The sequence below is a fragment of the Delphinus delphis genome, chromosome 8, assembly GCF_949987515.2.
Source record: "Delphinus delphis chromosome 8, mDelDel1.2, whole genome shotgun sequence".
NCBI lineage: Eukaryota > Metazoa > Chordata > Mammalia > Artiodactyla > Delphinidae > Delphinus > Delphinus delphis.
The window spans coordinates 67,021,291-67,035,310 of NC_082690.1; the positions used below are offsets into that span (position 1 = coordinate 67,021,291).

A 14,020-nucleotide genomic window follows, 5' to 3' on the forward strand; every position below is an offset into this window, starting at 1 on the left:
CCAGCATTTGTTGTTTGTGGATTTTCTGATGATGCCCATTCTGACCAGTGTGAGGTGATACCTCATTGTAGTTTTGATGTGCATTTCTCTAATAATTTGTGATGTTGAGCAGCTTTTCATGTGACTCGTGGCCATCTGTATGTCTTCTTTGGAGAAATATCTATTTAGGTCTTCTGCTCATTTTTGGATTCTGTTGTTTGTTTTTTTGATATTGAGCTACATGAGCTATTTATATATTTTGGAGATTAATCCTTTGTTGATTCATTTGCACATATTTTCTCACATTCTGAGGGTTGTCTTTTCATCTTGTTTATAGTTTCCTTTGCTGTGCAAAAGTTTTTAAGTTTCATTAGGTCCCATTTGTTTACTTTTGTTTTTGCTTCCATTTCTCTAGGAGGTGGGTCAAAAAACATCTTGCTGTGATTTACATCAAAGAGTGTTCTTCCTATGTTTTCCTCTAAGAGTTTTATAGTATCCAGTCTAACATTTAGGTCTTTAATCTATTTTGAGTTTATTTTTGTGTGTGGTGTTAGGGAGTGTTCTAATTTCATTCTTTTACATGTAGCTGTCCAGTTTTCCCAGCACCACTTACTGAAGACACTGTCTTTTTTCCATTGTATATCCTTGCCTTCTTTGTCGTAGATTAGTTGACCATAGGTGTGTGGGTTTATCTCTGGGCTTTCTAGCCTGTTCCATTGATCTATATTTCTGGTTTTGTGCCAGTACCATATTGTCTTGATTACTGTAGGTTTGTAGTATAGTCTGAATTCAGGGAGTCTGATTCCTCCAGTTCCATTTTTTTCTCTCAAGATTGCTTTGGCTATTTGGGGTCTATTGTGTCTTCATACAAATTTTAAGATTTTTTGTTCTAGTTCTGTAAAAAAATGCCATTGGTAATTTGATAGGGATTGCATTGAATCTGTAGATTGCTTTGGGTAGTATAGTCATTTTCACAATATTGATTCTTCCAATCCATGAACATGGTATATCTCTCCATCTGTTTATGTCATCTTTGATTTCTTTCATCAGCGTCTTATAGTTTTCTGAGTACAGGGCTTTTACCTCCCTTGATAGGTTTATTCCTAGGTATTTTATTCTTTTTGTTACAGTGGTACATGGGATTGTTTCCTTTATTTCTCTTTCTGATTTTTCATTGTTGGTGTATAGGAATGCCAGCGATTTCTGTGCATTAATTTTGTATCCTGCAACCTTACCAAATTCCATTGATTAGTTCTAGTAGTTTTCCGGTGGCATCTTTAGGATTTTCTATATATAGTATCATGTCATCTGCATACAGTGACAGTTTTACTTCTTTTCCAATTTGTATTCCTTTTATTTCGTTTTCTTCTCTGATTGCTGTGGCTAGGACTTCCAAAGCTATGTTGAATAATAATAATGAGAGTGGACATCCTTGTCTTGTTCCTGATCTTAGAGGAAATGCTTTCAGTTTTTCACCATTGAGAATGATGTTTGCTGTGGGTTTGTTGTATATGGCCTTTATGATGTTGAGGTAGGTTCCCTCTGTGCCCACATTCTGGAGAGTTTTTATCATCAATTTGTGTTGAATTTTTTCAAAAGCTTTTTTGCATCTATTGAGATGATTATATGGTTTTTATTCTTCAATTTGTTCATATGGTTTATCACATTGATTGATTTGCATATATTGAAGAACCCTTGCATCCCTGTGATAAATCCCACTTGATCATGGTGTATGATCCTTTTAATGTACTGTTGGATTCTGTTTGCTAGTATTTTGTTGAGGTTTTTTGCATCTATATTCATCAGTGATATTGGTCTGTAATTTCCTTTTTTTGTAGTATCTTTGTCTGGTTTTGGTATCAGTGTGATGGTGGCCTCATAGAATGAGTCTGGGAGTGTTTCTTCCTTTGCTATATTTTGGAAGAGTTTGAGAGGATGGGTGTTAGCTCTTCTCTAAATGTTTCATAGAATTCGCCTGTGAAGCCATCTAGTCCTGGACTTTTGTTTGTTGGAAGATTTTTAATCACAGTGTCAATTTCATTCCTTGTGATTCATGTGTTCATGTTTTCTGTTTACTCCTGGTTCTTTCTTGGAAGGTTATACCTTTCTAAGAATTTGTCCATTTTATTGGCATAGAGTTGCTTGTAGTAGTCTCTTAGGATGCTTTGTATTTCTGCCGGGTCTGTTGTAACTTCCCCTTTCTCATTTCTAATTTTATTGATTTGAGTCCTCTCCCTCCTTTTCTTGATGAGTGTGGCTAAAGGTTTGTCAATTTTGTTTATCTTCTCAAATTACCAGCTTTTATTTTTATTGATCTTTGCTATTGTTTTTTTTTGTTTGTTTCTATTTCATTTATTTCTGCTCTGATCTTTATGTTTTCTTTCCTTCTACTGACTTTGGGTTTTGTTTGTTCTTCTTTCTCTAGTTCCATTAGGTGTAAGGTTAGATTGTTTATTTGAGATTTTTCTTGTTTCTTGAGGTAGGATTGTATTGCTATAAACTTCCCTCTTAGAACTGCTTTTGCTGCAACCCATAGAGTTTGGATCATCGTGTTTTCATTGTCATTTGTCTCTAGGTATTTTTTGATTTCCTCTTTGATGTCCTTAGTGATTTCTTGGTTATTTAGAAACGTATTGTTTAGCCTCCATGTGTTTGTGTTTTTTACATTTTGTTCCCTGTAATTGATTTCTAATCTTAGAGTGTTGTGGTCAGAAAAGATGCTTGACATGATTTCAATTTCTTTTTTTTTTTAATTTTATTTATTTATTTTATACTTATTTATTTTTGGCTGTGTTGGGTCTTCATTGCTGTGCACGGGCTTTCTCTAGTTGTGGTGAGTGGGGGCTACTCTTCATTGCAGTGCATGGGCCTCACTGCAGTGCCTTCTCTTGTTGTGGAGCATGGACTCTAGGTGCGCAGGCTTCAGTAGCTGTGGCACGCAGTCTCGGTAGTTGTGGCTTGTGGGCTCTAGAGCACAGGCTCAGTAGTTGTGGCACATGGGGTTAGTTGCTCTGCGGGATGTGGGATCTTCTGGGACCAGTGCGCGAACCCATGTCCCCTCCATTGGCAGGCGGATTCTTAACCACTGCGCCACCAGAGAAGCCCGATTTCAATTTTCTTAATTTTGCCAAGGCTTGATTTGTGACCCAAGATGTGATCTGTCCAGGAGAATGTTCCATGTGCACTTGAGTATAAATTATAGTCTGCTGTTATTGGCTGGAATGTCATATAAATATCAAATCTATCTGGTCTATTGTGTCATTTAAAACTTGTGTTTCCTTATTAATTTTCTGTCTGGATGATCTGTCCATTGGTGTAAGTGAGGTGTTAAAGTCCCCCACTATTATTGTGTTACTGTCGACTTCCTCTTTTAGAGCTGTTAGCAGTTGCCTTAATGTGTATTGAGGTGCTCCTATGTTGGGTTCATATATATTTATAATTGTTATATCTTTTTCTTGGACTGATCCCTTGATCATTATGTAGTGTCTTTCCTTGTCTCTTGTAATATTCTTTATTTTAAAGTCCATTTTATCGTATATGAGGATTGCTACTCCAGCTTTCCTTTGATTTCCATTTCCATGGAATATCTTTTTTCCATCCCCTCACTTTCATTCTGTATGTGTCCCTAGGTCTGAAGTGGGTCTCTTGTAGACAGCATATATATGGGTCTTGTTTTTGTATCCATTCAGCGAGCCTATGTCTTCTGTTTGGAGCATTTAATCCATTCACGTTTAAGGTAATTATCGATATGTATGTTCCTATGACCATTTTCTTAATTGTTATGGGTTTGTTTTTGTAGGTCCTTTTCTTCTCTTGTGTTTCCCACTTAGAGAAGTTCCTTTGCATTTGTTGTAGAGCTAGTTTGGTGGTACTGAATTCTCTTAGGTTTTGCTTGTCTGTAAAGCTTCTGATTTCTCTGTCGAATCTGAATGAGATCCTTGCTGGGTAGAGTAATCTTGGTTGTAGGTTCTTCCCTTTCATCACTTTAAATATATCATGCCACTCCCTTCTGGCTTGTAGAGTTTCTGCTGAGAGATCATCTGTTAACCTTATGGGAGTTCCCTTGTATGTTATTTGTCATTTTTCCCTTGTTGCTTTCAATAATTTTTCTTTGTCTTTAATTTTTGTCAGTTTGATTACTGTGTGTCTCGGCATGTTTCTCCTTGGGTTTATCCTGCCTGGGACTCTGCGCTTCCTGGACTTGGGTGGCCAATTCCTTTCCCATGTTAGGGAAGTTTTCGACTATAATCTCTTCAGATATTTTCTTGGGTCCTTTCTCTCTCTGTTCTCCTTCTGGGACCACTATAATGCGAATGTTTTTGCATTTAATGTTGTCCCAGGGGTCTCTTAGGCTCTCTTCATTTCTTTTCATTCCTTTTTCTTTATTCTGCTCCGTGGCAGTGAATTCCACCATTCTGTCTTCCAGGTCACTTATCCATTCTTCTGCTTCTGTTATTCTGCTATTGATTCCTTGTAGTATATTTTTCATTTCAGTTCTTGTATTGTTCATCTCTGTTTGTTCTTTAATTCTTCTAGGTGTTTGTTCTTTAATTCTTCTACCTCTTTGTTAAACATTTCTTGCACCTTCTCGATCTTTGCTTACATTCTTTTTCTGTGGTCCTGCATCATCTTCACTATCATTATTCTCAATTCTTTTTCTGGAAGGTTGCCTATCTCTGCTTCATTTAGTTGTTTTTCTGGGGTTTTATCTTGTTCCTTCATCTGGGACGTAGCCTCTACCTTTTCATCTTGTCTATCTTTCTGTGAATGTGGTTTTCATTCTAGTGGCTGTAGGATTGCAGTTCTTCTTGCTTCTGCTGTCTGCCCTCTGGTGGATGAGGCTATCTAAGAGGCTTGTGCAGGCTTCCTGATGGGAAGGTCTGTTGGTGGGTATTGCTGGGTGTTGTTCTGGTGGGCAGAGCTCAGTAAATCTTTAATTTGCTTGTCTGCTAATGGGTGAGGCCGAGTTCCCTCCGTGTTAGTTGTTTGGCCTGAGGTGGCCCAGCACTGGAGCTTACAGGCTTTTTGGTGGGGCTAATGGTGGATTCTGTGAGGACTCATGCCAAGGATTACTTCCCAGGTAGGTCTGATTCATTCTCCTGTGGGGTCACTGTTCCTTCCCCCTGGGTCCTGATGTGCACACTATGTTTGTGCTCTCCAAATGTGGAGTCTGTTTCCCCCAGTTTTGTCAAAGTCCTGCAGTCAAATCCCACTAGCCTTCAAAGTCTTATTCTCTGGGAAGTCCTCCTCCCATTGCCAGACCCCTAGGTTGGGATGCCTGATGTGGGGCTCAGAACCTTCATTCCAGTGGGTGGACTTCTGTGGTATAATTGTTCTCTAGTTTGTGAGTCACTCACCCGTGGTTATGAGATATGATTTTATTGTGATTGCGCCCTTCCTACCGTCTCATTGCGGCTTCTCCTTTGTCTTTGGTTGTGGGGTATCTTTTTTTTGTGAGTTCCAGTATCTTCCTGTCGATGAGTGTCCAGCAGTTATTTGTGATTCCAGTGCTCTCGCAAGAGGGAGTGAGCACACGTCCTTCTATTCCGCCATCCTGAACCACTCTTACCTGCTCCCCCACCTTTTTTAAAGAACATAATATTTTGTATAGAAAACATGAAGACATTTACCAAAACAAAACCCTAGAACTAATAAGTGAGTTTAATAGGTAGCAGGATATAAGATAAACATACAAAAATCAATTGTATTTCAAAAATACTAGCAATGAAATGTGGAAAGTGAAATTAAAAATACAATACCATTTATAGTTGTGGGGCAAAAAAAGCCTTAGGTATAAACCTAACAAAATATGTACTGGACTTATGTGCTGGAAACTATAAATTCTGAAAAGAATATTTAAGTAAAGGGAGAGACATACTGTCCTCATTGATTGGAATATTCACATGGTAAAGATGTAGATTCTCCCCCAAATTGTATAATTTTAATGAAATTCCTTTCAAAATCTGAGAAGATTTTTCAAGCTCATTCTAAAAAAAATAGCTAGAATAGCTAAGAGAATTTTGGAAAAAGAATAAAGTAGGAGAAATCAGTCTCCTTGATCTCAAGACTTATTATATAGCTACAGTAATCAGGACTGTATGGTATTGGAGGAATAGACAAATAGATCAGTGGAACATAATAGAAAACCCAGAACTAGATCCATATAAACATGCCCAGCTGATTTTTTTTAGAATTGCACAGTGCAATTCAATTCAGCAAGGATGGTCTTTTAAACAAATGATGTTAAAACCATTGGGAATTCATATATACAAAAATGAACCTTTACTTAAACCTTACAGCTTGTAAAAAAATTAACTCAAAATGGATCATAGACTTAAAAAAAATGTAAAGTTGCAAACTTTTAGAAATAAAACACAGGAAAAAATCCTCTAGAAAAAGGGTTAAGCAGTGAATTCTTAGACTTGATACCAAAAAGTGCAATCCACAAAGGGAAAAATGGACAAGTTGTATCTCAACAAAATTTTAAAACACTTGTTCTTTGAAAGCCCATGTGATGAAGGTAAGAGAAGCTACAGACTGGGAGAACATATTTGGAAACCCCATATCTGACAAAGGACTAGTATCTAGAATACATAAAGACGTCTCAAAACACAATAGTAAAAAATGATAACAGTCCATTTAGACAGTTGGCAAAAGACATAAACAACATTTCATGTAAGAGGATATGCAGATATCAAATAAATACAGGAACAGATGTTCAACATCACTAGGGAAATGCAAATTCAAACCATAATGAAGATAACACTCTCTACCAACAGAATGGCTAAAATAAAAAATAATGGCAGCACAAAAAGCTGACAACAGTGTGGAGGAACTGGATCACTCATGTTTTTGGTGGGAATGTGAAAAGTTACAGGCAGTTTCTCATAAAACTAAATATGAAATTATCATAACCTCCAGCAATTGTACTCTTGGTTATTTATCCCAGAGAAACAAAAACTTATCAAATATTCATAATGTCTTTATTTTTAATATTCTGTAACTGGAATCAACCCAGATGTCCTTCAACAAGTAAATGGTTTAACACACTGTGGTACAAACAAACCATAGAATACTACTTAACAATAAAAAGGGACAAACTACCGATACACACAGAAACTTGAATGAATCTCCAGGGAATTATGCTGAGTGACAAAAACCAATCTCAAAAGGTTACATATGGTTCCATTTATATAACATTCTTGATAAAACAAAATTTTAGAACTGGGAGATGGATTAATTATTGCCAGAGCTTGTAGATTAGTTGGCACCAGGGGAAGGATGGGTAGGTGGTTACTATAAAAGGACAACATGAGGGATCCTTGTGGTGTAGGAACTGTTCAGTCTCTTGACTATGGTGGTAGATATATAAGCCTATACAGGTAATAAAATTGTAAAGAACTTACTACACACACATAGACAGACAAATGAGTACACTGAAACTGAGAAAATTGGAATAAGATTGGTGGGTTATATCAATGTCAGTATCCTGATTGTGATATTATACTATAGTTTTGCAAAATGTTATCAAATGGAGAATGGCAAAGTGTACAGGAGGCTCTGTATTATTTCTTATAATTGTATGTGAATCATCAGTTATCACAACAATTGCAATTAAAAGTAGATGGCTTAAGTAAAAGTAGAGTTCTTTTCCTAGTTTAAAAGAGAAAACTATATGTTCTGGGAAAGATAGTTGACTCTCTGTAAGGAAGACATGTAACTGTATTTCAATAGCACAGAATTGCTAAGTCGAAATCAGTTAGAAAATAGTTATCAGTAGTGGTTCTAATTTATCTTCCGTAGTTCAGTCTGAAAAGTAAAGTATTATATTTTAGCAACCATTTCTTCATTCAAGCCGAAGTAGATGTTGAATGATGGAGAAAGAATTATATATATAAGTTAAGAGTAAAAATAAGTGAGAGGATTTATATACCATTCCTTGGTTCTATCTTTTGATTGCACTGTACCTAGATTTTCTGTATTTCTTACTCAGAGAACTAAGGATGTAAGACTTCTCTATGTTCTATTCTGAACGCTGGAGATCAGGGTCTAAAAAACTCTGCACAATTACACTTTGTATAATATATAAGGAGGTGTAAGCTCTAGAAAATAAAACTATTATCTTCACTCTGGAATGATGAAAAACAATCACAGTCAATCCAAAGCTAGTTTGGAAACATGACACAAGAATAACATACTCAAGAGGACAGCTCATGGTAAGCAGTATAGTTTTTTTGTGTGTATTAATAATGGCATAATGTTTATTACATTTTCCATTTTTATGATCCATAACTTATTTTTTTGTTATCTAAAATATAGTTTGGCATGATTTTTAGTTATCTTGTACATCACATTAAGTGAAGACAAATGTATATAACCACATTAGCCCATAATTTACATAATTGTTGAATGAATAGATGAATTGAAGCTAATTTTTATGACTGAATAATTTTATTTATAATTATTCTGGGGTCAACTTTTAAAAAAAATGAATAAGAAGCTAAAGAAAATTATTAACATAGCTTTAACTGTTTTCTAAATCTAAAGGAAAATGGTGGCTACCTCAATCTCCATATCTCCACATATCCTCCCAAAACCATAGGCTAGAAGGAACACAAATGAAACCCAACTAACCCATACTTTCTGGATTGCTAGGAGACAATGACATGAACTTCAGATTACCTGAAAGTAGCAAAATTATCAAGTGCCAGTGGAGCTTCCACTACTGCTGCAAGTCTGTATATGTGGAGAGTATGAAGTGGGATGCTTTAGAGACTATGAAACAGAAGAGAGGGGACTGGAAGACTTAAACAAAATGAAGACAGAATCACCCTCAAAAAGAGAAAGTACAACAGTATGTGCCAAAATAGTGAACACAGACTGGGACTTGGTAGTTTATAGTACCAGCTACCAGGAAGGAGTTTTAGAGCGTGTAGTAACTTAGGAAGTGGCAGCCTTAGAGGAATTTTGCTTCTAGAGAAGGAGATAAACAGAGAAGGGGTGATGCCACTGAGTCCTAGCAGTGAGGAGAAAACAAGAAGAAGAAGAAAAATAAAGTGTTCTGCAAAATGAAAGAAGACACCAACCTCTTTTCCCCCATTACCCATTCAAGAAATTACACTTCACTAAGTTGACAGAAGGTACTCACAAACTAAAGAACGCTGTCCACAAAATGAGTAAGGGAAAAATCAAACTTACACAGCAGCAGTGTTGGAAGAAAACAGAAAATATGTATTAAATCATTTCAGCTGATGAAAATCTATACACACACAACCTCAAAACCTTAGAAAAATAACCACAAAGTAGCATACTGTAACACAGTACTCTAGACTAAGTTAAGTATTCTCAAGCAAGCAGAACAGAACTTGGTATCCAAAAATTTAAGGAGAGAAATGGATTAAAGAAAAAACCAAGCAAACAAGAAATGCAATGCAAGCTGATCAAACTCAGGAAGGAAATTTAAAAAAAGACAAGACTACATTAGAAATGAAGAATTAACTATAAAATGCTCAAGAGAAAATAGAATGGAATGAAAATCTAAGGAAGAACATAGAATGAAAATGAGATAAAGAAGTAAAAATTAGGATCTCAGAGCAAGTGATGGAAAGGAAAGGCTGGCAAAGGAGGTCCAACATAATTGGAATCTGTGAAGAATAAAAATAACTCAGTAGAACAAAACTTATAAACTATAATCCAGGAACACTTTCTGGAAATAGGGCAAATTTAAATCTACCTTTTGAAGGACGCACCACTGTACCTAGAAAAATGGACCTGGAATGATCAACTGAGACATATTTTAGTAAACTGCTAAACTTGAAAGACAAATGGGGCTGGCATCATACCTTTGAAGAGCAACATGCAAATCATGGCAATAGAATGGCAATTTCAAGAAAATCAAGAAAAAGTACAGGCCAAGGATTTGCTATCCAGCCAAGTTCTTCTTCAATTATTATGGCAATAGAAAATCAACTTTTGAATATTGAAGAACTCATAGACCATTGTATCCATAAGCCTTCTTGAGGAGATTGTTGGAGGATGATCTCCATCCACCCAAGAGACCACTGGGGAAGCTTCAGCAAAAGGACCGTGAGCATTTAATATACTAAATTGTAGAATTAAGGACTAAATAAAACAAGGGTGGGGACATGGAAAAAAGAAAGTATGAAATGTTACATGTTAAACAACGTACAGAGAATACCATTCTTAAAAAAGGAAGAGAGTGAGAAGGGAAAGTAGAATGAGATCATAGACTTAAATAGGTGGGAGACCAAGGCTATCATTTAAAATCGGCCGACCAGACACTAAAAGCTTAAGTAAGGAAAAGGAAGGATTAAGGGCACTAACAAAAGTACATATAAATGCACTAGAAAAAAATTACTAACCTTCCTAAATACTAAAAGAAAATGTAAAAAATAGCAAAAACACCATGTAGAAAAAGAAACACAGTAAATATTACTTAATAGAGTAATTAAAATATACAATAGTGACTGAGATGAAACAAAACATCAGTCATATTAAATATGGATGGGCTTAAATTGCCTATTAAAGGCAAAAGATTTTCAGGTTGGCTTATAAAACAAACATTATATTAAAATTTGGTTTAAACAAGAATCCAATAGTGGATGCTAAACTAAGGTGGAAAGTTCTTTAAAGCATAGTAGTTTTGTATGGTCTCCAAGTGTCTCCTTACAAATTGCTTATTAGCCACAAGAGGAAAAAAATAATAACCACATAGTGAAAAAACTGGGCAACACCTTGACCACGTGATTGAAGTTAATATCACCAGTAAGGATGTTAGGGACATCTTGCCCTTTGACTGTGATACCCTTAGAAGAACACATCATTACTTACTTACATTAGTCTAGTAAGGAATGCATAACCTGAATCTAAGGAACATCAGACAAACCCAAATTGCAGAACATTTTTATAAAATAACTGGCCTCTTCAAAATTGTTAATGTTATGAAAGAAAGGCTTTGAAACTGTACCCGACAAAATGAATCTGAAGAGGCAGACAGCCAAATGCAGTCTGTTTTCCTGGATTTGATTCTGTACTGGATGGGGAGAAATACTATAAAGGACATTATTAGGATAATTGACAGAATTGGAATATAAACTGACACAAGTACTTTACCAATATTAAATTTTCCTGAGTTTGATAACTCTTCTGTTTATGTAAGAATATGTTTTTTCTTAAAAAGTCACATTGAAGTATTAAGAGGAAAAGCATGTATGAACCTACTCTCAAGTGGTTCGGAAAAACACATAATGTGCGTGTGGGTGGGAGAATGATAAAGCAAGGTAGCAAAATGTTAAAAGTTGGTGTGTCTAAGTAAAACGTTTAAGGGAATTTTCTTTAAACTTTTCTCCGGGTTTAAAAGAAGAAGAAGAAAAAAAAATAGATAGCTCTGGCTGTGAACTATAAGCCAGAGATCAATATGTACATATAGCTTAGTTTAGTAAAGTAGAATTTGAGTTACATAATGTTCTCACTCTCCCTTTACCCTCCCCCTGCTTTTTGAAGATATTGAGTGTTTTAACAGTTCAGTAATCCATTCGGAAAGCTCAGCTGATTTGGTATCAGTCTGTGTTAAGCTATAGATGTGATTACTCTTAAAGCTTTTACCTCTCATGTTTTTAAAGAATTTGCCTTTTTCGTACTTAAAAATATGGGAAAAAATCCCCGAAAAATCGTTTTCTAAATGTGTCCTTTCCTATGACCTCCTGTAAAACACTTGATTATGTGGAGAAAAGCCAGCTACTTGGTCCCCCTCCCTACCCCATTGGTTCTTCTTGTGTTCTGAGGACCAAATAGGAGATGGATGAAGTTAGAAGCATTTTGTATATTTTTTCATATTTTTTATCTTATTCCAAAATAAGCTATACAAAGCAATATGTGGATAGTAGTTTTTGTATGCTTTGCTAGCTGTTTTACAACTAAGTCCATTTTGCTAGATCAAGCTCCCTTATCTTTTGAGGAACAACTTGTTCTATATCAAAAATTTTTTGAAGATACTTTGTCTTAATGATTCCAATTCTTCTTCTTTATATGTAATAAATATTGTCGGTAGTTCTACTTAGACCATGTCTGAGGAAAAGAGATGACATCAAATGAAATTGTGCAATCCAATCTTGTATGTTGTATCAACTAAAATTTTTTAATTGTGAAAAATCAATGATGAAAAATTACAATAAAAATTTTATGCCTACTGATTCTTCAACAATATTCATACTGGTTTCTTCTGTCTTAAAGCTGTATGGAGAAAAGAGAGCTACATGGTTCCACTAGGTGAACAATCCAGCATCTCTCATACGTTTTCAAATGGAGCAGTAGCTGACAAGCAGTGAGAAGGTTGCACAGTGGTTTTCAGTCTTTATAATTAGTGCAGTGGTAGCTTACTGACTGACCCTAAATGTAGGGGTTAAGGATAATTATTAGATTTTTTAATGTACAAATAGTGTAAATTCTTCAGTGTGCTAGGTTGTTAAATGTGCAGTTTAAAATTGTCTCCTTTTACAAGAAGGATGCAATGACACATGCAACTGCTTTTCTAAGAAGTATGGAATTACTTTTTAATCTAAAGACTGAGGATTTCTATTAGATTATTTAACCAAAAATCACAACATAAAGTCTATGAAAATTAGGTAGAAATGACTAACTGATGTGCAACACTAGGAAATGTAGAGCTCATACAGAATGAAATAAAGTAATTTTTTGCTAAGTGTTTATAATGATAACATCATTTTGCTGTTGATACTTTTTTTCCGCCTTTTTGCATTTTGAATTCCTAATTTTCTTGCTGTTCTACATATAAGTATTTTGGTAATTGCAGTGTTTTTATATTCAGGGCTTTGTCATTAACATTATAATACTTTACAATAATTATAAAACAATTTTTTTTTTCTAACTAGGAGGAAGCATTGCATGCATTTATTCAGCCAGAGATCCTGGATGGCCCAAATCAATATTTTTGTGAACGTTGTAAGAAGAAGTGTGATGCACGAAAGGTAGATGCCATTTAGAAATTAATACTTAATTATCTGAGATAATATTCAATATTCAATAGATTCCCCCCCACACTTTTTTTTTAGGGTCTTCGGTTTTTGCATTTCCCTTATCTGCTGACCTTACAACTGAAAAGATTTGATTTTGATTATACAACCATGCACAGGATTAAATTGAATGATCGGATGACATTTCCCGAGGAACTAGACATGAGTACATTTATTGATGTTGAAGATGAGGTGAATACTTATAAATTATACTTCAGATATTCTTCTTTGATCAGAGTAACTTGTGATATTCTTTGAAATGACAAAAAGGATATTAAATTCTGGAATTATTTCTTTAATTTGTGTGATAATCTTACGTTTCATAACTTTCTTAGTTATTGAAACATACCAGTCTAGAGATGGGCTGCACTTGTGTTTCTGGCACATGATAAACACAGAACAGATATATTGAATGAACGAGCAAACTGGGTAGTATGGCCATAATTTCTTGTTTTGTCTTAGTGTCTTTTTCAAGCATTAAGGTTTCTGGGTTATTCTCCCTTAAGGTTTACCAGCTCTTAAATTGGCTAGGTTAGAAAGCTAGGTAATAAAGGTATTTTTCTGTGTTTCTTTTTTAATTAGTTTTATTTTTAAATTAAAACTTCTAAAATAAAAAATTTAAAACTATTTAAATATAGTTTGAGAATGGAACTTTGAGGGCACACATAAAGCTCATTAATTTCTTCCGCTCATTGACCTCCCCCAATTATCTGGTTCCTCTATCCTTATCCAGTAAAAGATTCATAATGTCCCACTCTGTTCTCTTGGAAACTCTTCTGATTTAATTATTGGGAATATTTACAATGACTTAACATAGTTGTTACAGAGTGATAAATCTTTCTTATTCTCAAAACTGCCATGAAGTATTTTTTTCTGATTGGAATTCATCACAATAGTTAAAAATACCTTTTCCCAGAGGCTTAAAAATAATTTTAAACATTCTCAAGTTTTATTTATGCTCTTAAGTACTAAATGGCAAATGTTTTCTG

The 14,020-nt window shown here is 35.0% G+C and overlaps 1 protein-coding gene across 4 annotated transcripts in view; it reads left to right on the forward strand.

The window, feature by feature from the left end:
* USP47 (ubiquitin specific peptidase 47) overlaps positions 1–14,020 on the forward strand; it is a 122,203-nt gene that overhangs the window by 76,318 nt on the left and 31,865 nt on the right. For all 4 annotated transcript variants that reach the window (XM_060018502.1, XM_060018498.1, XM_060018499.1 and 1 more), the window contains 2 exons: positions 12,891–12,986; positions 13,071–13,223. In XM_060018502.1, coding sequence (XP_059874485.1) covers positions 12,891–12,986; positions 13,071–13,223 — 249 coding nt within the window. The remainder of the gene's footprint in view (positions 1–12,890; positions 12,987–13,070; positions 13,224–14,020) is intronic.